The sequence below is a fragment of the Pteropus vampyrus genome, unplaced genomic scaffold (genome assembly GCF_000151845.1).
Source record: "Pteropus vampyrus isolate Shadow unplaced genomic scaffold, Pvam_2.0 Scaffold145, whole genome shotgun sequence".
NCBI classification, from domain to species: Eukaryota; Metazoa; Chordata; class Mammalia; order Chiroptera; family Pteropodidae; genus Pteropus; species Pteropus vampyrus.
In genome coordinates, this window is record NW_011888926.1 from 2,504,196 (window position 1) to 2,528,666 (window position 24,471).

The following is a 24,471-nucleotide window of genomic DNA, read 5'->3' on the forward strand; positions in this document are numbered from 1 at the left end:
TAGTAGCTCAAGTTAGATTATCATAAGTTTATCTTTTTAAATTAGCAGGCTAGACGTATAAGTAGCTCAGGTTTACCAAACCAGGATAATGCCTCATCTCTGTCGTGATCCTTGACAATGTTCAGATTTAATAGAAGGTATTTACCATTTTTTGGTATTATTTCTGATTTCTAAAGCAGGTTATGTGAGAGGTAATTTAACTCACGTTTACACATTATATACAGCTATGGAAGAGAAATTTATGGGATTGTGAAAGGGGTGAGTGATTGAGCATATCAATAAAACTTAATCAAATTTGAAATCTTATTATAGATGGTTTTTGGCATGTGTGATTTTGAATGGAATTAAAGATTTCTCTTTTTAAGTGTTTGCAACGTTGTTCATTGTATATGTTTATGCCACAAATCATTTTACAAATCGAATTTATTAAAAGGCCCATTATTATTTGTTTTTCATAATTAATTAGGCATTTGTAAGAATTAATCAGCAATTTCTTTCTGCCCAAGACATGGTAGGTAGCATTTCAGTTTGAGAAAACTTGACCTTTGATATATTTTAGTAATTGATTTATAAATCTTTCTGAAGGGAGAATCCATGTTTTTTTTTTTTTAAGTAAACCTTTTTTATTTGGAATAATTTATAGATTTACAAAAAAGACAGACAGATAGTACAGAGAGTTCCCATATACCCTTCACCCAGTTGCTCCTGATGTTAGCATCTTACATACCCATGGTACATTTGTCAAAACTAAAAGATTAACATTGGTACACTACCAGGTAAACTCCAAACTGTATTTAGGTTTCATCTATTTTCTCACTGATGTCCTTTTTCTATTCCAAGATCCAATTCAGGGTACCACTTTGCACTTAGCCATATGCTTTTTGGATGGTGGATCAGTAGGATCCCAGAGAGAATTAACTTTCCTTTTCTCACCTCCACTCCCTTCTTTTTGTCTTAAATCCGCATCTGAATTTCAGTAGGTCCCTCTTTCTTTGGTAACAGATGAATGTACCTTTCTGGGTCCTTTAACCACTATTTCTGTATTGACAGCTTAGAGTTTCAGGAGCATGCTTTCAACACTCACTGTTTATTTAATTTTATTAATAAATGGGTACCAATTCTTCTACCTTTCTCCAAGTCTTGCTGTTTGTACATACTAGGCTGTCTTGAGTCTGGGAGCAGAGTGTGCTTCTTTACTAACTACGTGTTCCAGAATTGCTTAATAAGGAAACAGTTCTCTCTTCCTTTCTCTTTTCCCTTCCCTTTCTCCTTCCCCTCTTTTCCCTCCACCAGCTTTCTCCCCCAACTTCCTTCCACTTCCCCTGTCTCAGAACAACTTGAGATAGATTTTAAATAAAGATGTTTTGATATAAGGCTCTTTTACTTTGCAGATGAAGCATCTTGTTGGAGGTGTGGGACTAGATTACTAGCAATTTTTACTCTTGTCCTAGAGAGAAACTATCTCATGAAACATTTATATTCAGTTTTACATATATACACACATATACATATATGTCTACACACATACATGTATATACACACAAATACATACATATATGTACACACATATACACATATGTATTATTCTAAAGAAGTAATACTCCTCTGGGCTCCTACTTATTCTAATCTCCCACAAATCTTTCCGGAGAGAGCCTAGAAAGATGTAAAAGAGGAGAGAGGTCTCTCTTCCCTTTCTCCTGTCCGTCACCTGTGTGTGTGTATGCAATTTTATGAGCACTTTTCTCATACATTGTGGTTTTTTGAGCTTCAAAGGCAGGGATTATTTTTCTAAATTGTATTATAGTGAGAAAATCAAGGCTAAAATAAATTAAGTGACTAGATTATGTAGCAACAGAACCAAGCGTGGAACCCCTGTCTTTCAATTATTTCTCTGATGTTCTTTGGTTTCCCCTTAAAGGTAAATTCTGTAAATATATATTATTGCATTTCACTCGGAACTTATATCGACATAACCGACTCGATATGCTATGGCTTGCCCCTTTCCCCAGAAATCATAGATTGACAGTAAACCCTTCTGGTTAAGGGTAGGGCTAATTATAGAATACATTGGGCCTTTAAAATGCTGTTGTTTATGTTAACAGCGCAAGCCAGAAATACGTTTGGGTGCAGTGTACACTGTGCTATCCCATTTAGGCTCATTTCCCAAGTCGAAGGAAGAAAATTAATCTTGAAAAGGACTAGAGAAACTTAATTTAGAAAGCTTTAGGAAATTATATATAAGAAGCAGGAGAAGAAGAAAATCTGGGGCTGCTGTAGGATAGGGTAGGGATTGAGAGGCAGGAAACAGGAGCGGCGACAGAAAGGAAAAAGGGAACAGACATCTCGCCTCTTTCACATCTTTCTAGGCGCTCTCAGGAAAGATTTGTGGGGTGTTAGAACAAGTAGGGGCCCAGAGGAGTATTGCTTCTTGGGAATGATATCAAGAAATTACTTGAAACTTTAATACAAATTGATCATGAGGATAAAATATTTTTAAAGCCCAGTTTATATGTTCACTAGTCCTACCCCACATAGAAAGGATTTGTTTCTCTTCTTTGTAATTTCCAGTGTTGGGTAGTATCCCCTTTGCACTCCTATAGTATCTAAAAAATAAATAACTATTTGAATTTGTACTGTTTTTTTTTTTTTTTAAGAAACTGATATTTTTATTAATGTGCACATGTGTATCATGCATAAGAGCAGATGACTGGACTTTGGCAGGGATCCTTAGTAGTAGGGCATGTGTGCCAGTTAAAGTTGAATTTTCCTATGACTTTTTAAGTAAAAATCTATATTACAGATATTAGTATCTTTCCTATAGCATTGTAATTACTCATTTTGAGTCCCCTTCTTTTCCATTAGGCTTGAGAATTCCATGAGGATGAGAATAGTGCCTTTGCATATATATGTATCTCTAGCAGTCAGCCCTGGCTTTGAGAGTACTAAAGATGTTTGAATGCGTGAAATGAATCATGGGAACAGTCAAACCACTTTGTTGGGATGTGGTGTCTGAGTATATTTTCTTAGAAAATACTCTTCACTCTTTTAAGTCTTTATTTAATGGTTGTTTCTTCCACGAAAATATAAACTCCACTGAAGGCTTTGACTATATCTAGTCACTACTATATCCCCAGTAGCAAGCAAAGAATCTGGCATTTCTTGAATGCCTTATATTTCTTGAATGAATGCCTAAGGAAAGTTTTCACAAAGAGCTAAGGAAGAACTGAATAAGGCATGAATAGATGTGCTGACCAACTGGTACATGAACCCTAGAGCAACGAAACAAGTGTAAAGCGAATAAACGAAACTGTGCCTTTTCTTTTTTTTCATTCAGTTACCCTGAGCTCTCTGTTTTTCAAGTTTTAGTATCATAAACAATTGTATAGTAGTAAAGAAAAAATGAGAAAAGATAATTATTGCCGAAAATTAAAGGAGGAGAAACTATGGATTCCAAGGTCTGACCTCTCTACTATCCTCCAGTGAAGGCTTTGACTTTTTTTTTAAAAAATTAAACACTGATTATAACTTGTACTTATTTATATGTGATTTTGATGTCTGTTATCCCAATGGACTGAAAGGTTTGTGTGAGCAGAGACCATAGGTGTATCCAGCACCTAGCATAGTGCTGGACACGTAGTATGGGCATACCTCGGAGATATTGTGAGTTCGGTTCCAGACCACCACAATAAAGCGAGTCATAATCTTTTTTCTGTGGAGGGTCTTGCCTTCAATTTGTAAAAAAGAAACTCAACATCTGTGAAGCACAGTAGAGTGAAGTGCAACAAAGGGAGGTGTGTGCCTGTAGTAAATATTTGTTAGAAGAATGAATGAGAGGATGAAAGGAGTAGAACTCTCTCCCCATCCTGACTCCCTATCCCTATTTTGGTGGCGATTCTGCAAAGTAACCCAGGCAGCAGAACAGGAGGAATACCCTCTTCTGGAGGCAGCCTTCACCTCCTTTTAATTATACATTCTAAGAATGAAACTAATTGAACGTTCAGAGAATAGCCTGGTTCTGAGTGATAGGTAATATGGTTTTACAGTTTAGGTGTCACTAAATGATTTTTCAGGCATATAAGATTAGCTGAAGTATAAAATATACCAATGAAATAGGTATAATTCATTGCAACGAAGATAAATATTCTAATTATCAGCATGCTAAGCTTCATATAAGGCTAAATCCACACTATTTCTTCTCTTATCTTCCCAGTAAAACACATTGTCCAGTTTGAAGCATAGAAGTAGTTGTGTCTATTGCTGAATTGATTTATATTTGCTTATTTGTTCTGAGACTGGTACCTGAAGGTTAATGAGGGCGAAAATGTACCAGTTATTAGGTGATCAGGCTTTGGGAGTTTATGGAAGGAACAGAATTTGGAGTAAGAATGTGCTATCTGAAATTAGTTTTAACAATTAATATTTATTAAATAAATGTGCTAGGCTGTATGTAAAAGAGAACTTGGAATAAGATGTCTCATATCACAGGCATTAGGTTTAGATAGAAAACTCACAGGAGTAAGTCTAGAAATACCAGATTTTTATCTCTTTAGGTTGTTAGTTTGTTATTTAGCCATTTTTTCCCCCTTGATAAACCTTCAGTGGTCGATGACATGTAATTTTCAAGGAAGAGATGTGTTGGGAAATGGAAGTTTTCTCCCGTTATAAACTTTTAAACAAATTTAAAACAAAAAATTAATTTAAAATTTGAATCATTGAAAGCATGAATATTGAATCATTGATCAGTGCACATCAACAAATGATGTGCTTTAAAGCAGTTAATTGAGGCATCAAAAGAAAGGCTGCTTACCGTTTATTAGTGAATTAAATCTGCTTAGCACTATTTAATTGACATGATCTATAATTGGTGTGATGAATGTAGATGGAACATGTTCAATTTCCCAATGTAAAGTGAATCTAAGTCCAAAGTAGCATTAAATGGGGCATCAGTTCTTCACCTGGCAAGCTTTTGAAAAACACCAATGCCCAGGTCCCATTCCAGACCAATTTAAAACCTTCTCAGATGATTTGATTTGTGAAGTAAGGGTTGAGAATAACTGGAATGGGGGAAAAAAATTCAAGGATAAGGATACGGATTTTGTTCCAGTCCTGGCTTTTTTTTTTTTTTTTTCCTCCCCTTCAGTATTTTGTTGAGGAATTTTGTATCTATATTCATAAGGGACATTGGTCTGTAATTTTGTTGTGATGTCTTTCTCTGGCTTTGGTATCAGAGTCATGCTAGCCTCGTACAATGAGTTGGTAAGTGTTCCCACCTTTACTTTCTGGAAGAGTTTGAAGGATTGGTATTAATTCTTCTCTTAAATGTTTGGTAAAATTTATCAATGAGGCCATCTGGGCCTAGGTTTTTCTTTAGAGAAAGATTTCTAATTACTAAGTCAAACTCTACTTGTTTATAGGTCTATGTGGATTTTTTTTTCTTGAGTCAGCTTCAGTAATTTGTGCCTTTCTAGGAATTTGTCCATTTCATCTAAGTTATCTAATTTGTTAGCATATAGTTCTTCATAGTGTTCCCTATGACACTCTAAATTTCTGTAGATTTGGTGGTAATATCTCCTTTTGCGTTCCTGATTTTTTTCTCTGTATTATCTCTCTTGATTATTCTAGCTAAAGGGTTGTCAATTTTGTCAATCCTTTCAAACAACAAATTTTTGGTTCTATTCATTTTCTTTTCTATTGTTTTCTGGTTTTTATATCATTGCTTTCGGTTTTAATTTTCTTCTACTTAGCTTGGGTTGAGTGTGCACTTCTTTTTCTAGTTTCTTAAGGTGAGAGCTTTGCAGTAGATATTTGAAATCTTCCTTATTTTCCAATATAGGCATTTACATTTATGAATTTCCCTCTAAACACTACTTTAGCTATATCCCATAAATTTTGATTTATTATTCAGTTCAAAATACTAATTTACCTTATCTCCTTTGACACATTCGCTATTTAAGAATATGTTTAATTTCTACATATTTATGAATTTCCCAAATTTACCTCTGTTGTTCGTTTGTAATTTAATTCTTTTGTGGTCAAAGAACATACTTTGTATGATTTTAATTCTTTTAAATTTATTGCGACTTGTATTATAGCCTAGTATATGGTCTGTCCTGGAAGAATGTTCCGCGTGTGCTTGAGGAGATTATGTATTCCACAGTTGCTGGGTAGAGTGCATTGTTCAGGTCTTTTGTATTCTTGCTGATTTTCTGCAATGGTAGAAAGTAGGAGAGGGCGAAGATGTGAGACCGCCTGGTCCCGAGGGGCTGAGTAGGACAGAGACTGCAGCAGCTGCAGATGCCTCTTAAAGGGAATGTGTCCGTGAGTGGACTTTCGTGGTGACAGACCTGCTTACACTGAGTACCAACCAGCACCAGGTCAGCTGCTCATGGGTCACCAGGGACTCAGAGGGGGACACTGAATTAATTGTTGGAGCAAGGATCAGAGGCAAGGATCTCTCTCGTACAGAAGTGCCGTACGTATCCATTAATAGGAGGATCGAACCACCAATATAGAGGATAGGGGAACCAAGGACATCTAATCAGAAGGACAAGAAAAAAGAAACCAAGACTATAATAATTTAAGGAGCCTATGGGACACAATTAAATGTAAAAATATCCATGTCATAGGGATACCTGAAGGAAAACAAGACATTGAAGAGCTATTCGAAGAAATAATGGTGGAAAACTTCCCTAACCTGGTGAAAGAAATAGACATACAACCACAGGAAGCTCAGAGTGTCCCAGAAAAGATGAACTCAAAGAGGCCTGCACAAAGATACATTATAATTAAAATGCCAAAGGTTAAATACAAAGGGAGAATCTTAAAAGCAGCAATAGAAAAGCAGTTACCTCCAAGGGAGCACCCATAAGACTGGCAGCTGATTTCTTAAAAGAAACTATGCAGGACAGAAGGGCTTGGCACAAAATATTCAAAGGGATGAAAACCCAGGATCTACAACCAAGAATACTTTATCCAAACGATAGCAAAGCTATCGTTTAGAGTTGAAGGACAGATAAAGAACTTCCGAGACAAAAATAAGCTAAAAGAATTTATCAACACAAAGCCAGTATTACAGGAAATGTTGGAGGGAGTTCTTTAAGAAGAAAAAACATGCATCAAAAACACGAATAAATACATTCCCATCAACAAGTACCTCAAATGGAAAAGAGTTAAGCACTCCAACCAAAAGATAGAGTGGCTGAATGGTTAAGAAAACAAGACCCCTAAATATGCTGCCTACAAGACACATTTCAGGTTAAAAGACACATGGATAGGACTGAAAGGAAGGAGATGGAAAAAGATGTTGCCCTGATGGACCTAGAGGGTATAGCGCTGAATGAAATAAGTCAGATAGAGAAAGACAAATGCTGCATGATTTCACTTACATGTGGAATTTAAATAACAGAATAGACAACAACAACGGAAACAAACTCATAGATAGAGACTATTTTGAGGGCTACTAGATGGGAGGGGGGTTGGGAGGGTGGTGAAAAAAGGCAAAGGGATTAAGAAATACAAATGGACAGTTACGAAATAGACATGGAGATTTAAAGTGTAGCATAAGAAAAATAGTTAACCATGTTGTAATAAAAATGTAAGGGGGAAGAGGTGTACTAGATTTACTGGGGTGATCACTTTGTGAGTTGTATACATCTCTAATCACTATGCTGTACAAGTGAAACTAATATGTTATTATATGCCAACTGTATTTGAAAAAAGCTCATTGAATTGTACAATGTAAATATGAGCAACTATTATATTTTAATAAAGCCAGGAAAAAAAAACTAAAAAAGAAAGAAACAATTGAATGCCTACAGTGTATTAAGTGCTTTGGAGTTGGGGGGTGGCATACTTTCTAAGATATGCTCCCTGCCCTCCAGGAGTTTATAAACTGGTAGGTAAGAGAAGATATATTTAGAAGTAAGTATCACACAGGGCACATAATTAGTGTATTTTTTATATCAGATAAAAGGGAGCCCGCAGGAGGCCTAGAGTAATTCTGAATGCTGAATCAGGAAAGTCAGGTGAAGAGGGTAGGCATTTCCAAGTGAAGTGAATGAGGACCTGGGAAAGTACGTAGTACTTGGGGAAGAGTAAGTTAGATAACCTTGACTGGGGTGACTTAGAATGGGAGAGAGCACAAATAAGGACACAAGCCAGTGAACTATCACTGCAACATGGGAAGACACAGTGCAGTGAACTCGATAAAATAGGAGAGTGGAAGAGATGGAGTTGGCTCAGAAATTTTAATATTAGTACTGAGGAGAGGATAGTGATACCATCAAAGAGAGAAAGGATGGGAAGTGGATTAGGTTTTTGGGAGAAAGACAAGTTCTGCTTTGGACCTGCTGAATTTGAAAGGTAGTCAGGAGCCTAGTTACACTTCTGCCATTCTTGGAGGCCTTCTTAAAACTGCTCTTTGGATGGAAAAGACAGATATTAGGGTAATATAATTCCTAATAGATGCAGGTCCCCCTTCAATGTGACTTGCAGGGACCTTATAATTGAAGACTTATCATGTAAGGGGACTTTCCTTGGCCCATGGGATGGATCCTCCTAACCCTCTTTTATTCTGAACATTTTCTCAGTCTCTAGATGCAGACCTCGCCGCCGTCATTCTGCATGATGTGCAGTGGTAATAACCCTTTAGATTTCCTCAACATTTGAAATTGAGTTCATTGACTTTTAACTTGTGAAAAATCCCTGTGAAGTTGTTTGCCAGAGTGGAAATAGGAGAGTCACCTGTCACCCTACCCTAGCCCGGATGTGCTTTGAATCATCAGGTTTGGTTGTTTTACTTCAACAGAAAAAGGTTCTAAGTGAAGAGGAAGAGGAAGAAAAGTTATATTAATGGTAAAATATTTTCTGGCCTAGCAAAATGCATTCCTTGGTGAAAATAGGTATGATTTTTAGATACAAATGAAAAGATTTTACAAATAACATTTCCTGATCTGTGTGAATAGCTATGTCATTCACTAAACCTATGATGGTAAACATTTGCTACCAGAAAGAAAGCGTAGAACGTCTTGAAGGCTTTTTCTGCTGGGTGTTGGTCCTCATTATAGTTCCTTTGAGTTAAGCATTTGTGTTTTTTTAGCCTTGTAGGAGCTTTTGAGCAAGAGGCAAGAGTTTGGCACTTTGTGGATTGTTATCGCCCTGCAAGACCCTTCGCAACTTCCTCTTGCCGCCCGCAGCAGAACGCGGAAACTGTGCTGTATCAGGCCACTTCTGCAATTAGTTGCAATTCAAGGGGATCCTTCTTTTACACTACACCCTTCTGTTTTGAGACTTCCTTTACATTTGAAAATGTGTCTTTGGTGGTGGAATGCCCGACTGAGCCTTCATCTCCCCTCTCTCTTTGCTGCCCTGCAGTGCTGCAGTTGAAGCTCCAGCAGCGCCGGACGCGGGAAGAACTGGTGAGCCAAGGGATCATGCCGCGTAAGTACCACGCTCTCTTTCAGCAGGTGATAGACTTGCTTTTAGGACATGGTTGTGTGTAGCCAGTATTCCACAGAAGGCATTCAGTGGAAAACAGGGGTGACGAGTGTCATCTTTCACTCTTCTTGTGCCTTTCCAGGTTCAGGGACTCTTAAATCACTAACAGTGAAGGTAACTGCCCATCTCCATCAAGTTCAGTGAAACAAACAGTATTAGGTTTAACCGTGCCATTGAATCATCCTTAGCGTTTGAATTGCACCTTTATACGGGCTTCTGCACCCTGTTGCTCTTCCTTTAATGGGAGGAATAGATCTTGAGCTGGGTATTGTGATGAACTCACTTCGTGCATACGATTTGCCTTAGTGTTCAGGTTCTTGGGAGGAGAAAACCCTTTTTCACTTGGTGTTTTGAATCAACTGCAGTTCTATCTAGAGCAAGATCCTCAGATACCCTGAGGCTGGCATAGGTGCGAGTGTACTTGAATGGAGACTTTGGTGGTGTTGTCGCAGAGCTGGGCATAGTAGATGCAGAACTGTATCACTTAGAAATGAAACCAACCTTGGAATCTGTTAAGAGGAATAAGAAAATTTGCTTCTAATACCAACAGCATTACAGACTGAGAATTCTACCACTGAACCACCAGTGCTTGCTTAGTTAGCATTGCATACTGAGTGGAAGCTGGAGCCAGCAAGATTTACTCTTTTTGATATATTTTTTAAGTAATCAGCAGAGAGCTTAGACTCTCCCTCTTCTTTCTTTTCTTTCTGTATATTATCACTACTTGGATACAACCTAATGAAGCTTTAAAAAAAAAAAAGTCATATAACAACTCTTAGCTTCATAGTGGGGAACACTGATATTCTTTACCTTAACTCAGTGCCTGCTGACCTGCTGCCACTGTATTTTCCTGATTCTCATTCATTCAAAATGTTGGAGTACCTAGTACTTGCCCACTGATACAGCAAGATGAATCCGGCTCCTGCTCTCAGGAGTTTTATATTTAGAAGGAAAATATCATAAACAAGTAGACAAATAAACAAGATAATTTCAAAGTACGGTTTAGTGTCATGAAATAAATTAACTGGTTGGTGTGTTAATAAGTAGAAGGAATGAGGTGGGGTCACTTTGAATAAGATGGTCAAGAAAGGCCTCCCTGAACAGGAAATATTTGAGCTGAGATCTGAAAGATTAGGTAGTTAGCTATTCAGAAGTAGGAAGAGGGCCCAATGAGATGGAAAAGCAAGTAAAAGGGCCTAGTGCAGGAAAGGGCCTGGCATGTTTGAAAATCTCAAGGATGCCAGTGTGGCTGGGGCCTGGTAAGTGAGAGAAGAACAGGGGCAAGTTAAGATTGGTAAGGTGGGTGGGGCCAGACTGAGGGCCTTGCCAGCCCCGTGGAGGTGGTGGATTTTAAGAACAGTGGAAAGCCATTGAAGGCTTTTAAGCAAGTGAGTATGAGATTTATGTCATCGTAGTGGCAGATCTATTTCTAAGAGCTCAAACAACATGGCACGAATAAGGATTCTGAGCTCTGTTTCTATCCTAAGCATCAGCCAGGAGACTTAAATCTCAAATTTATCTTTTTGTTTGCTGCAGTTAACTACCAAACCATTTACCCACATTGTGCTTTTTCTGGTACTCCAGCGAAGGATTCCCCACCCCCAACCCTTAAAGTGTCAGATAGAGCAGGTGACTTGTGCAGTGAATCAGTAATGTGATGAGGTAGGGCAATGTCATGCTTTACAAAACACTCCAAATCTGCCAGTCCACAAACAAGTTACCAAGGGTCTCATCTACTTACCCCTTTCACCCAGGACATCATGTATTTAGCATCTACTTTGTGCCCAGGGTAGTCTTAGATGATACAGAGATTAAAGAAATATAAGGCGTGGTATCTGCCTTCAAGACATTTAACAGTTTATTTGGGTAGCCGTATACAAAATAGCAATTTAGTGCCGAGCTGCAGGGTGTTGATTGTAATTATGGTACCAGCTCCGAGAGCGTAATGCTACTTCTCAGGATCTGTGTAATATGTTCAGGATCTAAAAGCCATGCAGAGGTGCCCTGCGCTCTTCTTCCTGTCTTTTCATTTGATACCAGAGGCTACTGGAGATCATCACTGTTTAATGGGATTTATTGAGTGCAGTCTTCTCGCTTAGTATTCCACGTTATTAAGTGATGTTTCAGTTACCGCATTTATCTGTCTCTCCAGCTAGACTGTGAGCTCCTTGAAAAAGTGTCTTATATTTCTGTCGCCAGTGCCTGGCACTGAATGAATGAATGCAGACAGTTAATTGAAAAGTATGATGCGTGCGAGAGAGAGAGGGAGAAAGAGAGAGACACAGATAGACAGACAGAAACAGATAACACTGTTGCTAACTTGTTGAGTTTCCGTCAAGATCCTGGGTTTTAAAATGTTCTGAATATCTATTGTGTACTTAGGATTTTCTCTGTATCTGTGAAGTGAAAATAATTGCCCTTCCTATAGAAATAGAAATGACCTGCTTCTGTGAGAATACCGCATCTTCCCTCATAACAAGAGCTACCTTCAGCTATGAGCACAGTCTTGGTTTTCAGCTTTTCTAGTGAAGGAAGTAGGTAGCAAGCTCTTAGATTATGAGAGGCAATGTTGAGGCCTGAGAGTAGCTTCAGGTATGAAATTCCCTGCTCATCTACATACCTGATGATCCACAGATGGGGTCCTGAGTTCCCAAAGATGAGGCTCATTTTTGCCAGCCCCCACATTGTGTCCCCCACTTCCTGACCACAACCCTGTGCCCACTACCCTAACTCCTATTGCAGTCTTCGGTATCCTCCGCCTCCCTGACATGCCCACCACTTGCCATCTTCCACGAACCCCACTTCTCACTCTCCACTTCATGTCTTTCAAAGAAAATATAAGCAGTGCTAGGAGTAAATCACAAGTGACCAGCAAGTTGTTCTTGATGATTGGAGATTTGGAGACCTGAAAAAGTAACATCTGGTTTGAAATGCCCACTTCCATTCCCGTCTTGCTGGCCTGAGGAGTTTCTGAAAAGTGCCTTTATATTTAAATTTGTTATACAATTTAGGAAGTAGGTAGGGCCCTCAAGCTGGGAGAAAGGAGCTGTGTCGTCATGCCTATATACTGCCTCATGTTTATGTGTTTATATCTTTTATCAAATTCTTCTCATCCTAATCTTCTTTCTAGTTCTGGGAAGAAAAACCTACCCACCTCATTTCCCAGAATACTCATACACAGTTCCCATGTAGGACGGTCCTTCACTTCTGACATCGTATCTGTGGGACATAATGTCTTCAGTGGCTCTCTTACCTTCAGTATTGTTCATGTTCCTGCATTTGGTTCAAAGTTGGGGTATGGCCTTTCTGTAAAGTTCAAGGGATTAAAGAATCTCCCAATTTCTACGCACTTATCTCTGCTGCTTGATATGCTCTGTTTATGGCCTCTAAACTATGGAGTATAGAAGTTGGTTTCTGATATATTTTTAAACAGGATCATTTCCCAGAATCCTTCGTTCTCATCATGTAAACATGTCTCATTTAACACCACTTAAACCCTACCAAATACAGAGTGCCAGATAGCAAAGGATTACATATTCCAGGCCCTAAGCTTTCTTTAATGTTGTCTGAAGCTCTGCATGTCTTGAGGGAGAGGAGAGATGGCACAGACAGGAAGCTGGTGTTTAAGTCCAAAGATTAAGACCAGGAATGCAGCTGTATCCAGAATGAAGACTCATGGAAGATATGGGCCATGTGTGGTACACTTTGTTCTCACAGCTTCCCTCACAGCCTTTCTTTTTGAAATTTAAAGGTGCACAAGGTCATACAAAAGGTTAAGGCGAAAATTAAGAAAAATGTTTTAGCGATGAAAGCGACTGCGGAGGATTAACATTTTAAAGGAAAACATAGAAGTTCTCAAACCCAGACAAGTGAGAAGAAAGTCTCCTGTAATATTCCTGGATAAGAGAGAAGAACCTCGTTTGTCTCTTCTGCCTCTGCCTTTTGTTATTCTGTTGTGAATCCTTGAGAAAAGCATAGAGTAGCATGTTTCCGATGCTACAGTTATCAGTTTATTATTTGCCCAAGTGCACATAATAGAAAAACCTTGGGACCTTGGCAAGCACATGAAATATCATTGTTTTTATTATAGATTCTCTAAGGAAGGACCTTGCTTTGTTTCTAGAGTGACCTTATTTTTTCATTTTAAATGGTCTTTGTGTGTACCCAGGCAGTGTCATTGGTCATAATTACTCCAAATGGTTGGGAGAATCCAAAGAGAGCGAGGGCAGTACATCTCAGAGAAGGCAGCCAGTCATTGTCAGTCCAGACCTGTCAAACCACATGGCCCCTGAAAGGTGCTCAAACAAGTTTGCGAAATGAAAAAGTGAATAAATTGGCCAGCTAGTTTTGACTGGTTCATAGGTCTACAAGTGGGCCCTGTGTATCTCACATTGAAACTGCAAAGGGCAGCTTCACGTGAATTCCCACAGCTCTGTGTTTTAATAAGGTTTGCTATATCTTGACTCCCGAACCCTTCCGTTGTGCATTTTGATCCCTTTGCCATGCTTCAGCTGTCAGTGTTAGCAGGTGGTACAGAGAGACAGTGCGCCCAGTTGTAGCACTCAGAGCTAATCTAAGCTGTCATTTTACTGGGCCCTAATGTTAGCTGCAGATCTCCTGTCCATCTGACTATAGCAGTCTCTACCCCAAGAAGAAATTTATTCTAAACTCCGAAAGAGGTTATTTAATGGCTGGAAGTGTCAGGATTTATTACTATGATCCCTTTTTCTCTGAAACTAAAATTCTTCTTAATAATATTTTTGTTATTTGTAATTCGGGGGAATTATTACTTACATTATTCTTCACCAAATGTTTAAACTGAGCTTCAAGTTTCTCTTTCCTGAGTACATGGGGGTCAAATCCATTTTGGTAAAGATCTTTAAAGATCTTTCTGTTTTTGTAATCTCTAAAAAGATAAACCAACCCCTGCAGTTTCAGAGTTTCTTATAATGAGAAAGAGGCTATGATTTAGCTTTGTCACTATCAGTTCATCTTTATTAAATACTGGGGTACCATGGGACCTTTTCCCCAAGTTACCACGAATTCAGAACGAGCCCCTAGACCAGCAGTATTCTGTAACACTAGGCAGATGTGCTGTTGAGTACTTGAAATGAGACCAGCTCAAGTGAGGAGCTGAATTTTAAATTTAATTTAAATTAAATGAACTTAATCACTTGTGGTTGGTGACTGTTTTATTAGACAGTAGAGTTTTTTAGATCTTACTCTGCCACTTAGGTAGGACCAAGGTGACTTTGGGCAACTCAGGTAACTTTTCTGGACTCAACTTCAACTTTTATAAAATGGGAGTAATAACTCAGCCACCTCACAGAGTTAGTTGGGAGATAAATGAGATGGTGTGTTGTTCGTGCTCTTGAAATATACGCTTTGTTATTCTCAATTAACAATGAGAAGAGCATTTTCTTGGATCTGCCATCTTGTAATTATGAAAGCACCTTTTAATATATATATGTATGTCATTAATTTCTGTCAAAACCAGTGTTTGGGAACAGGAACTTTTTTTTTTTTTTTTTTAGGCGAGGCAACCCTTGGTTGACCTCACAGATTGCAAGGACCTTGTCAGCTTGCAATTTCTTATTTTTTATTTTTCACGCCTACAGCACCTGGTCTTCCTAGGTGGTCTCCCATCCAAGTACTAACCAGGCCCAACCCTGCTTACCTTCTAAGATCAGACGGGATCGGGCTTGTTTGGGGTGGCATCACCGTAGACACTATTTTTCAGTAAATAAAATCCTTCTTAATTTCACTTTCTTCTCTGCCTGTGGATTAAAAAACAGCTGCTAAAAATTGTCAAGAGTCAAAAGAACCACTAACCAACACGGTACTCTGTTAAGATTGTTCCCTTTTTGGTCCTGTGATTAACAGGACTGTCATTTTATTAGCTTGCCCTCTCCATGGTAGTGGATGTTTCTTTTTTAACCTCTCTTAAAACAAACAAGTGGCTGGGTTTGGAAATAATGTTTTTTGTTTCTGGGCAACTTGCCAAGAGGTAAAAATGTTCACCAGTGGAGACACAGGTGGTGATTCTAGAGCAGATGAGAGGGTCTGGTTTGAAGCTAAGTCCCCCGCACCACCCCCCAAGGAAATGTTGTTTGTTTTGGTTTTAAGTGAAGTGTTATAGTGTCCAAGTCATGTCTCAAAGGATACTTTGTAAATTGTGAATTTGGGTGGGAGCCAGGGTGAGAGCCTGGGCCTTGGTCATTTCCCATTTTCTCTAGTCCACTTGGAAATTGCTAGAAGCTCTGTGTGTTAGTTTCTCAACCGCTGTCCCTGTGAGCAGTTTGGCCAAGATCTTACCTCTTTCCAGGAGGAGCTCAGATAAAGTGTCCCCCAAGTCCTGTAGTTTGCCCACTGTGCCCCTCTGATCAGTCAGTTTCTTTTTTTCTTTTTGTTTTGAGATTTAACTAGCATATAACATAATATTAGTTTCAGGTTTATACATAACTTTTTTTTTTTTTTTTAAGAAGCAGAGAATCCCACCTAATTGAGGTACTGTATCCTTACCACAGGATGTGACCATTTCACTTTAGTTGAATCCCAATTTTAAATGGCATTTGTAAAACATGTGTTCTAGGGTTGGAGCTAACCGGATCGCTAGATTTGAAGCTGAGAGAAAATAGTGTTAGGCATGTGGCCTCAAGAAACTTTTTTTTTTTTTTTTTTTTTTTACATCTCAGGAGAAGACCAGCTGGGCAACATCAGTCCCAGGTGACTTGTGTTGCATTTTTGATAGATGTCAGCGTCCTCATCTTTCTTCTTGCTGTTGTAGGGTGTATTCTCACCTCAGTGGTCAGTGACTAGTATAGAACCTCCTCCTTGGCTAGTTGCTAACAGATTCTAAAATGGGACTCTAGAGTGAGTTGTATGTTCACGTTCTGAGCATTTTCGCTATTGAATGCAAAGAAGAATCCAACAGAGAGCTCTGTTGAGCAGGCCATTGAAAGCAATCTTAATAAGTTCTTGATACAATTTAATGTCCAAAAAGTACAGTAGGTATTCAGTTTCATTTAATAATTAGTTTTTGAAATGTATGAGATATCCAAGGCCATCTTCTTTTTTTCTGAGAAATATACATAATGTAATGTTTACTATTGTAACATTACTCCCCCAACTTTATTGAAACATAATAGACAATTGTACATTTACATTGTAAAATTTACATTGTACAATTCCGTGAGTTTTTTTTTTTTTTCTTTATGTATAGTTGGCATACCCAAGGCCATCATCTTAAGATAATAAATGAAGCAAAAGAGTATAAATTCACTTGTCGGAACAGTCCACTAATTTTACCTAAACTATAAATGCTAAAGAATCATACACTCAAGATGAGCCCTGATATCTGCTGATGGTGGTAATTTAAAATTCTTCAGCTTAGTGAGATGTTATTTGCAAAAGGGCAAAGGTGATTTGGAGCTTTATCTAAACAGATGACTTAGGCATATTGATTATGGGGCTTCAAAAAGGCGATAGCTTGTGTGCATGTGGGTATTGTGTGCGCACATACGTGCTTCACCAGGGAGGGTATAGTGGAATCATAATTGATCTGGAACATTAGACAGGACAGTGGCCTGAAAGCCAGATAGTTAAACATGGCTGGCATCTATGTCAAAGAGACGCTTAGAAGACCAAGTTCAAAATATTTAATCCCTGTTACTTTAACCTTTTAGAATTCACTATACTTGTTGAATTCATGGTCTACAGGATTGTGTACTGACCTTTTCTCCCAGTCTTAAGTCTCTTTCACCATATTGGGTCAAGGATGCAGCACTAGAGCAGCTTGCAGTTCTGGGAGAGTAAAGATGTAGCATTCTTGTGTCTCCATTTTCTATATTCATTCTTCGTAGTTGGCTTTCCTGCTGGTTTGGGTGGGGATGACAGCCCTGGTGCCCAAACAGGGTGTTGGCAAGCCTGAGCACCAAAACAGGATGTGTGTATGAAGCACGTTTTCTGCCTTTTAGCGTGGATCCTTGCTTGCCCCAGAGTGTGTGCTCCCTTCCCCATACCCCACCCTGCAAACTCTTTGATTCACATGAACTTATTTCTGGTTTTCATTGTCATGGCCAGTCTTTGGAAATGTTGACACAACTCTTTGGCTAATGGCCTTTGTTGCGGGATATTTTTGTAAGCATTTTGGTGTGACAGTTAAAAACAGTAAGACAAAAAATGGAAATCGAACCCAAATTACCTCTCAGCATTTGACACCACCCCCCCCCCACACACACACACTTTCCTTAAGAAGGATAATGGCGCAGAGAAAAAGTTAAAAACAATGCCCAGAGCTTCTAGCAAAGCACTTTCCCTTTATTCAGCGCTGAGCCATCGGAATCGTTTGTATAATTCCCATTTTGTGGTTGAGGGTGCTGAGGCTCAGAGGGCTTGTGCGACTTGCCTAAAGTCACACCGCCACTAAAAGAGGCTGATCCTTTCCAGGTTTCTGGCTTTAAACCCCTTGCTAATTCCTGAAGGTCACAGTCTAATGGTTCTTTTTGACACAGGAATTTTATCAGATGATAGCCTGCCATACTTTCACCAAAATTTCAACTTTGAAAATATTGAAAATTGAAAACAGCATCAGATCAGGACCTTTAGTTGGTGAGGTAAGGTGAGAGTTGGCGGTGGGATTGAGAGTAACCCCGTCATCTTTAAGCCCTCCTGTAAAGTTGCTTCCCAGTTGCTGCTCTCTGCCCTTGTTTGCTGGTTGTGAGGCTTGAAGGCCAAGAGCAGTTTCCACATCTGTCATAATAACCAAAACTTAGTTAAATCAGAGATTCTTGATGTCTTTGGTACCATTGTTGCTCTTTGGAAAATCTTACACATCCTCTCACTAGACAGTTGCCCAAGCAAGTACCCAGAATTCAGCACACAGTTTCCAGCATCCATAGATTCTCTAAAGCTGGTAACGCGTGCCCCACCCAGGATAAGAGCTGCTGCTCTGCCTGGATATGGAAACCTAAGAAAAATCATCTACTTGGTGCTAGTACAAATCCTTACACATCAGTGACACAGCCGACCTCTGCCTTTTGTAGCTCAGCATGTAAGTGACCCTCCCCACTTCCTGTACTGACACCAGTGAAACCTGTGTCCTGACCTGCAGGGTGCTGAGACCTAGGACTGCGTTTCCGTGCTGCCTTTCGCGGAGTGTGACTGCCATGCCCTAGATTCTAACAGCAGGGTGCAGAGTTCATCCCAGCTGAATCAAAGCCCTCACTGGGTGTGAGGAAGATGGCAAAAAGCCCTGATCCTTTGACTCTTGGAAATACATACCTTGCAACTCAAAGTAGTGATCCTGAAAGGGGCTCAGGAGATTAAACTGTTTGCCGATTTGTGGGTACCTACACAGGCTGCAGAGCTGAAATTTTGAATTAAACTGTTGAGAAAGTTATCAAGTCCTTACTAGGTGTACTTTTTAGTTACTTAGCCCCTGTTGGTGGAGAATGAGCAAATAAAAATCTTTACTTTTTTATCTGCAGTGTCACTATCCCTCTGCCTTTTTTTTGGACTAGGAAAACAATGATTTCTGAATTTTAGTGGTACCAGAATCCCTGAAGAGCTTACTAAAGATTAAAATTCTTGAAGCCCAGGGATCCGCACTTCAGAGACATTGTGGTGCAAGGGTCCCCGACCCCTGGGCCGTGGACCGATACTGTTAGGAACCAGGCCGCACAGAGGGAGGTGAGCGGCAAGTGAGCAAGCAAATATTCATCTGTATTTGCTGCCGCTCCCCAGCACCAGCATCACTGCCTCAGCTCCACCTCAGATCATCAGGCATTAGAGTCTCGTAGGAGCACCGGTCCCTGGTGCCACAAAGGTTGGGGACCGCTATTCTAATGCAAATGGTTTTGAACTACATTTGGAGAAACAGTGGACCAGGGGCTGCTGACATTCTTTCCCTTGTCATTTTTAGTGATGGTGTAGAATATTGTTATTCTCTTCTCCCCAGAAGTAGAGGATGGTCCTTTCCACATTATTCAAGAGATAATGGCACATTTCTAAGACAGTCGAGGCTGCATCATATAAAATGATTGGATATAGACAACTTATGAACCTCTGTCTCCAGTGCTGGGAAAAGCCTGTCTTGCCTGCCTCTCTTATGGCCTTATACTGTGGCAATGGTCAGTTTGGCAGAGGTGACGATGTCCTGCCTGGAGCTATGTGATAAACTTCTGTGCTAGGACCAAGGGATGTGGCAAAAGACTCAGTTAACTTTGGGAGGAGTTTGATTATTCAGTGACTCCCTCTTTCGCTGTGTTGTTCCTTTCAAGAGAGGGCTGGAGGGAAAAGGAATGGGAGAATGTGGGCCCCCTTGACATTTGCCGAAGTTCTTCCTTTTGTCTCATTGGCAATATTAGGGAAGGGACAAGGCAGCATTTTTTTTCTAGAGGAATAGGCAGGAGAAGAAAGCAAAATGTAAAAGATCAGATTAAAATAAGGTTTTTGGGGGGTAATTATCACTTTTGGCGGGGGGTGTGTGGGGGGGATACTTGATCAAGGAAGTATCTTTTCTCCACCCCACCCACCGCTCCTTCTCCCTTATGCTGAAATATGCATAAATAAAAAGATCTGAATTTTGAAATCAGAGAACCTGAGTCTAGTCTTTGTCCTGCAGTTGGTTAGGATGTGATCGCAGACAAGTTAGTTCTCCATCCTATCATGTGGAAAATAATAGTTCAGGTAAAGTAATTCCCAGCACACTATGCAAACATTAGGGGGAAAACAGATGATTTACAGCAAGTCTTTTTATTTATGTGACCCCGAGGGGCCCTTTTGTCAATGGCAAGGTCAACAGGCACAATCCTACTTTATTTCTTCTCACCATTTCATTTCCTATAGTACAGAGCAAGGTCCTAAGTCCTAGGAGGCCCTGTGTGGCTACCCTCTCACCCACCTCCCCTCACTCTTCTCTTTGTTCACTGTATTCCCACTCTGGCCTCCGTTGTGTCCGTCTCTCCCTCTCTCCCTCAGGCAGTTCCCCAGTCAGGCCCTTTGCACTTACGGCTGTGCTTGCCTGGAAGGCTCTTCCCAGGATGGCTGCAGGGCCCACGCCCTTGCTCCAGGCCTCTGCTCAGACATCAGCAGAATTCTTCTCTGACGCTTCGATGAAGATCATGCCGGTTACTCTGTTGCCATGCCTGCTTTATGTTTCTTCATAGCATGTGTGACCTCCTGCTGTGTTGTAGTTCCCTTGTTTTATGTGTCATTCTGCACTGCAGTGTAAGCTCTACAGGGACACGTATGTCCCAGCACCATGTGGGCTCTCAGTAAATACTTGGTGGGAGAATGAATGAGTAATTAACTGTTAGCACATCTTAACCTCTCCGGGGGCATAAACTTCTGGGCTCCACTGCCTCACCTGTTGCAGTTAGTTTCTGCCTCTACGAACCCACCGGCATAGCTCTGAGACCACTGACCGTGTTCTGAGTATAAGTAATCCTCAGGAAACTTTTTGTCCGACCACCCACTATTAAGATCTCTCTCTACCTACGTCCTTTTTCTTGAAGCTTATTCCTGATAACAGCTTTGCTGGGCTCTCTTCATCACCTGTGCGTAAATTCTGGGATTCCCTTAAGATTCAGCCTGGTAAGTATTTCTTCTTTCTCTACATGTTGTATCACATTATCCCTAGATGCTCTCACTCACATGTACATATGTATATGCATGCACACCTTGTATACACACAGCCCCCACGTGCACATCTCTTAATAGGATGTCTCACAGTCAGCTCGTATTCAGCATGCCCCAAACTGAACACAGGCTCTCCCACCCTGTCCCAAGCTTGCTCCTCTTGTACCCCTGTCTGGGAGTGTTAACGGCACAGCCATTCCCCCAGGCACTCCATTTTGTTCTTCTGAATGGCCTCTTGAGTACTACTAGAGTGATCTTGTAAAAATGCAATTCTCATTATTTTGCAGTTCCCAGTGTAATAATTGATATCAGTCAGGGATCATCAGTAGACGCTAAAACCATTAGGTAAATAGTGGTTAGGGAACAGGATTTTCACATGGCCTCAAAATGTTACCCCACAGATTACATATTAATTACAAAGGATGAAAGGCTCTGATGTCACCTTTCAAACTTTTAGTTCTGTCAGTGGTTGGACAATATGATATTATGTGCCTCCTAATATTAAATACACATCACTTATGTACTCTTCTTGCCAGAAAGGTTTAAACTAAATCTAATCGTGAGGAAATGGATTTAAAATATAGTACATTCTTTCTGCAAGACAACTGGCTCAGATACTTAATTCAGTGTCATGAAAAACAGAAAAGGTAGGAATATTGTTCTAGATCGTGACTGAAGAGACAACAACCAAATGTAGTAAATGACTTGCTTAAATCTTGGATTGGGGGGTGGGGATCCAAACAGTTATGAAAGACATTTTGAGGGCAGTTGAGGAAATTCAAATATGGGCTATAAATTAGTTTATATTATTAAGTTAATGTTCATTTTCTTAGGTATGATAAAGGCATTTTAATTATGTAAGAGAATGTCCTTATTCTTAGGAAATGCACACTGAAGAATTTAGGGATGAAATGTTGTGGTCATTATCTGCAATTTACTTCCAAGTGATTCCAGAAGAAAAAAATGTGTGCATGCCTGTATGCAAATGAGAGAGATAAAAATGTCTAAAAGATAACTGGTGAATCTAGGTCAGAGTTATAGGGCTGTTCATTATTTGCTCGTTCGGCATTTGCGGGGGTTGACAAATTAAAGCTTAAAGGGGGCATTGGAAGAAGAGCCCATGAGTGCAAGCAGGGGGTGAAAATACCTCCACCAACCCCTTCCATGCAGTCCCGATTATGTCACTTCTCTGGTTAATGTGGTGGCTGCACATCGATCTCAAGATGCAATTCTTAATAACACCTGAAAAATTTGTCACTTCCTTCTGGCCCTCCATGGTTTCTGACAAGAAATCCGCTATCATTCAAACTTCTTTCCTCTGGCTGTTGTCAAGTTTTTTCTTTGTCTTTAGTTTTCAAAAGTTTAATTATGATTTTTCCTGGCATGAATTTCTTTGGGTTTATCTTGTTTGGGGTTTGCTCAGCTTCTTGAATCTATAGATTTCAGAATCTGCAGACTTAGTCTCATGCCAGATTTGGGGAGTTTTCAGCCATTTATTTCTCTAAGTACTTTTTCAACCTACCTTCTTTTTCCTCTCCTTCCAGGGCTTTGATGACATGCTGTTAGATTTTTTGTGGGTGAGGGTGACCTTCTTATCACTAGCCATGGTGAAAGTCTTGACTCCTCACCAGCCCTCTCCTGACACCACTTGAGCAGGGAGCGGGAAGAGTGCCTCATTACCGCTAGGTGGGCGGTGTAAGGCCAGGCTCCCCGCTTGGTCTCTGCTTATCCTTTGGGGGGTGGGGTGCATATAACTGGCTGACGGGAATGAAAGCCCCAGCTTCCTACTTGGCTTTCTTTGTCACCACCCGGGCAGAGGTATTGGGGTGCTTCTTTACAGCCTTACAAGGATGGAAGGCTAGACTCCCCACTTGGCCTTTCCACCTTTCCTGGTGGGAATGGGGCCACTTTTTTTCTGTGGCGTCTGGCTGGAATAGAACAGCTATTGTCTGAAAGTTTTCTGTCTTGGTAGGCTGCCCTTTTCCTGGTCCTCTGGCTAGTGAGAGAGGGTTTTGTTGGGGCTTTCTTGCCCATCTCCATTGGCATTTCCAGGTTGCTGACCTGTTCGACTCCAAGTCTGGGATGTAGACCCAGAGAACTCACCATTGTGTCATTCTTCGGGTCCCCAAGTCCCTAGCCAGTCTGCCTTCTTTTCCCCACTTTTCAAAACCTACTTATGTTTGTTTTATATATATCACGCAGAGTTTTTAGTTGTACTTAGTGGGAGGAATAGAGAAAAGTCTGTCTGCTCTGTCTTCCCAGATGTAGAGGTCCCTACAGTCGCACCTTAAAGCTCCTCATGTGCTGGGCGCTGGGCCCTGCCTCCACTTCCAGCCTCACTGCCCCACTTGAACGCCTTGGTCCAACCATGTCAGGCCACTTCCAGTCCTTTGAACTTGTGCTCTCATACCTTCCTGCTCTTGCCCTTCCTCAGCCTTAGATGACTGCCCGGCTCCCTTCTTTTTCTGCCTGTGGTGTTTCTATTCTGTTCATTTCGATTTTCTCAGTAAAATCTACCCAGATACTTCACTCGCTCTTTCCTCAGGCTGAATTTTGCCTCTTCTGTCCTATGTAGCACTTTAAATTACTGTAGCACTAAAAAATTGTATTTCCATCTTGTAATTATTTGCCTTTTCCCCTAACCAGACCATGCGCTGCCTTTGAGGGCTGGGATGCCATCTTTGTTGTCATTCTCAGTAATTAGCCTAGTACAAGGGGTCCTCCAATAACGTTGACCCGCTCATCGTCAGTTCGTTATAATGTTGACGAGATGCCATTGGAACTTAACTCTTGTTTACGTCAATTAGCCTGTGGTAAAATTGGTTTCATTATATGTGGTTTTGCTTAAAGTTGCAGAACCTATTGATGACGGTAAGTGAAGACTTACTGTAGTTACTTAAGAACTGTTGGATGGATGAATGGATGGAGGGAGGGAAGGAGGGAGGGAAGGGTGGAGGGATGGAGGGATGGAGGATGGATGGATAGGTTTCTAGTTTCCTGCCTGGGTTGCTAAGTATGTTTGTTCCCATACCCACACACAGCCCCCATGATGGCCTGTGCATACGCCCTCTGCTTCTCCAGGGGAAAAAGAGATGCAGCAGGCTCACCTGAAGGGAGGGCCCTTTGGACATGGCACTCCGTTGCCCTCTGTGAGCTGTCCCGTTTCCCTAGCCTCTGAGTTCCTCTGAATACAAAAGTGATGGTGAGCTTCTGGCATAGTATGTTATTGTGAGTGAGAACCATTATTTTATGTCAGCACCGAATAAAGTAACATTCATTCAGACCCAGGCACCTAATAAATATTTCTTAATGACAATGATGAGGAAACAAGTCTTG

The 24,471-nt window shown here is 40.4% G+C and overlaps 1 protein-coding gene and 1 pseudogene across 6 annotated transcripts in view; one reads left to right on the forward strand and one right to left on the reverse strand.

Moving 5' to 3' along the window:
- The window catches only part of MKL1 (megakaryoblastic leukemia (translocation) 1), a 170,996-nt gene that overhangs the window by 122,915 nt on the left and 23,610 nt on the right, over positions 1–24,471 (forward strand). For all 6 annotated transcript variants that reach the window (XM_011369073.2, XM_023535928.1, XM_011369067.2 and 3 more), the window contains one exon: positions 9,373–9,438. In XM_011369073.2, the coding sequence (XP_011367375.1) occupies positions 9,432–9,438 (7 nt within the window). In that variant the 5' untranslated portion in view covers positions 9,373–9,431. The remainder of the gene's footprint in view (positions 1–9,372; positions 9,439–24,471) is intronic.
- LOC111745049 lies at positions 15,105–15,223 on the reverse strand (annotated as a pseudogene).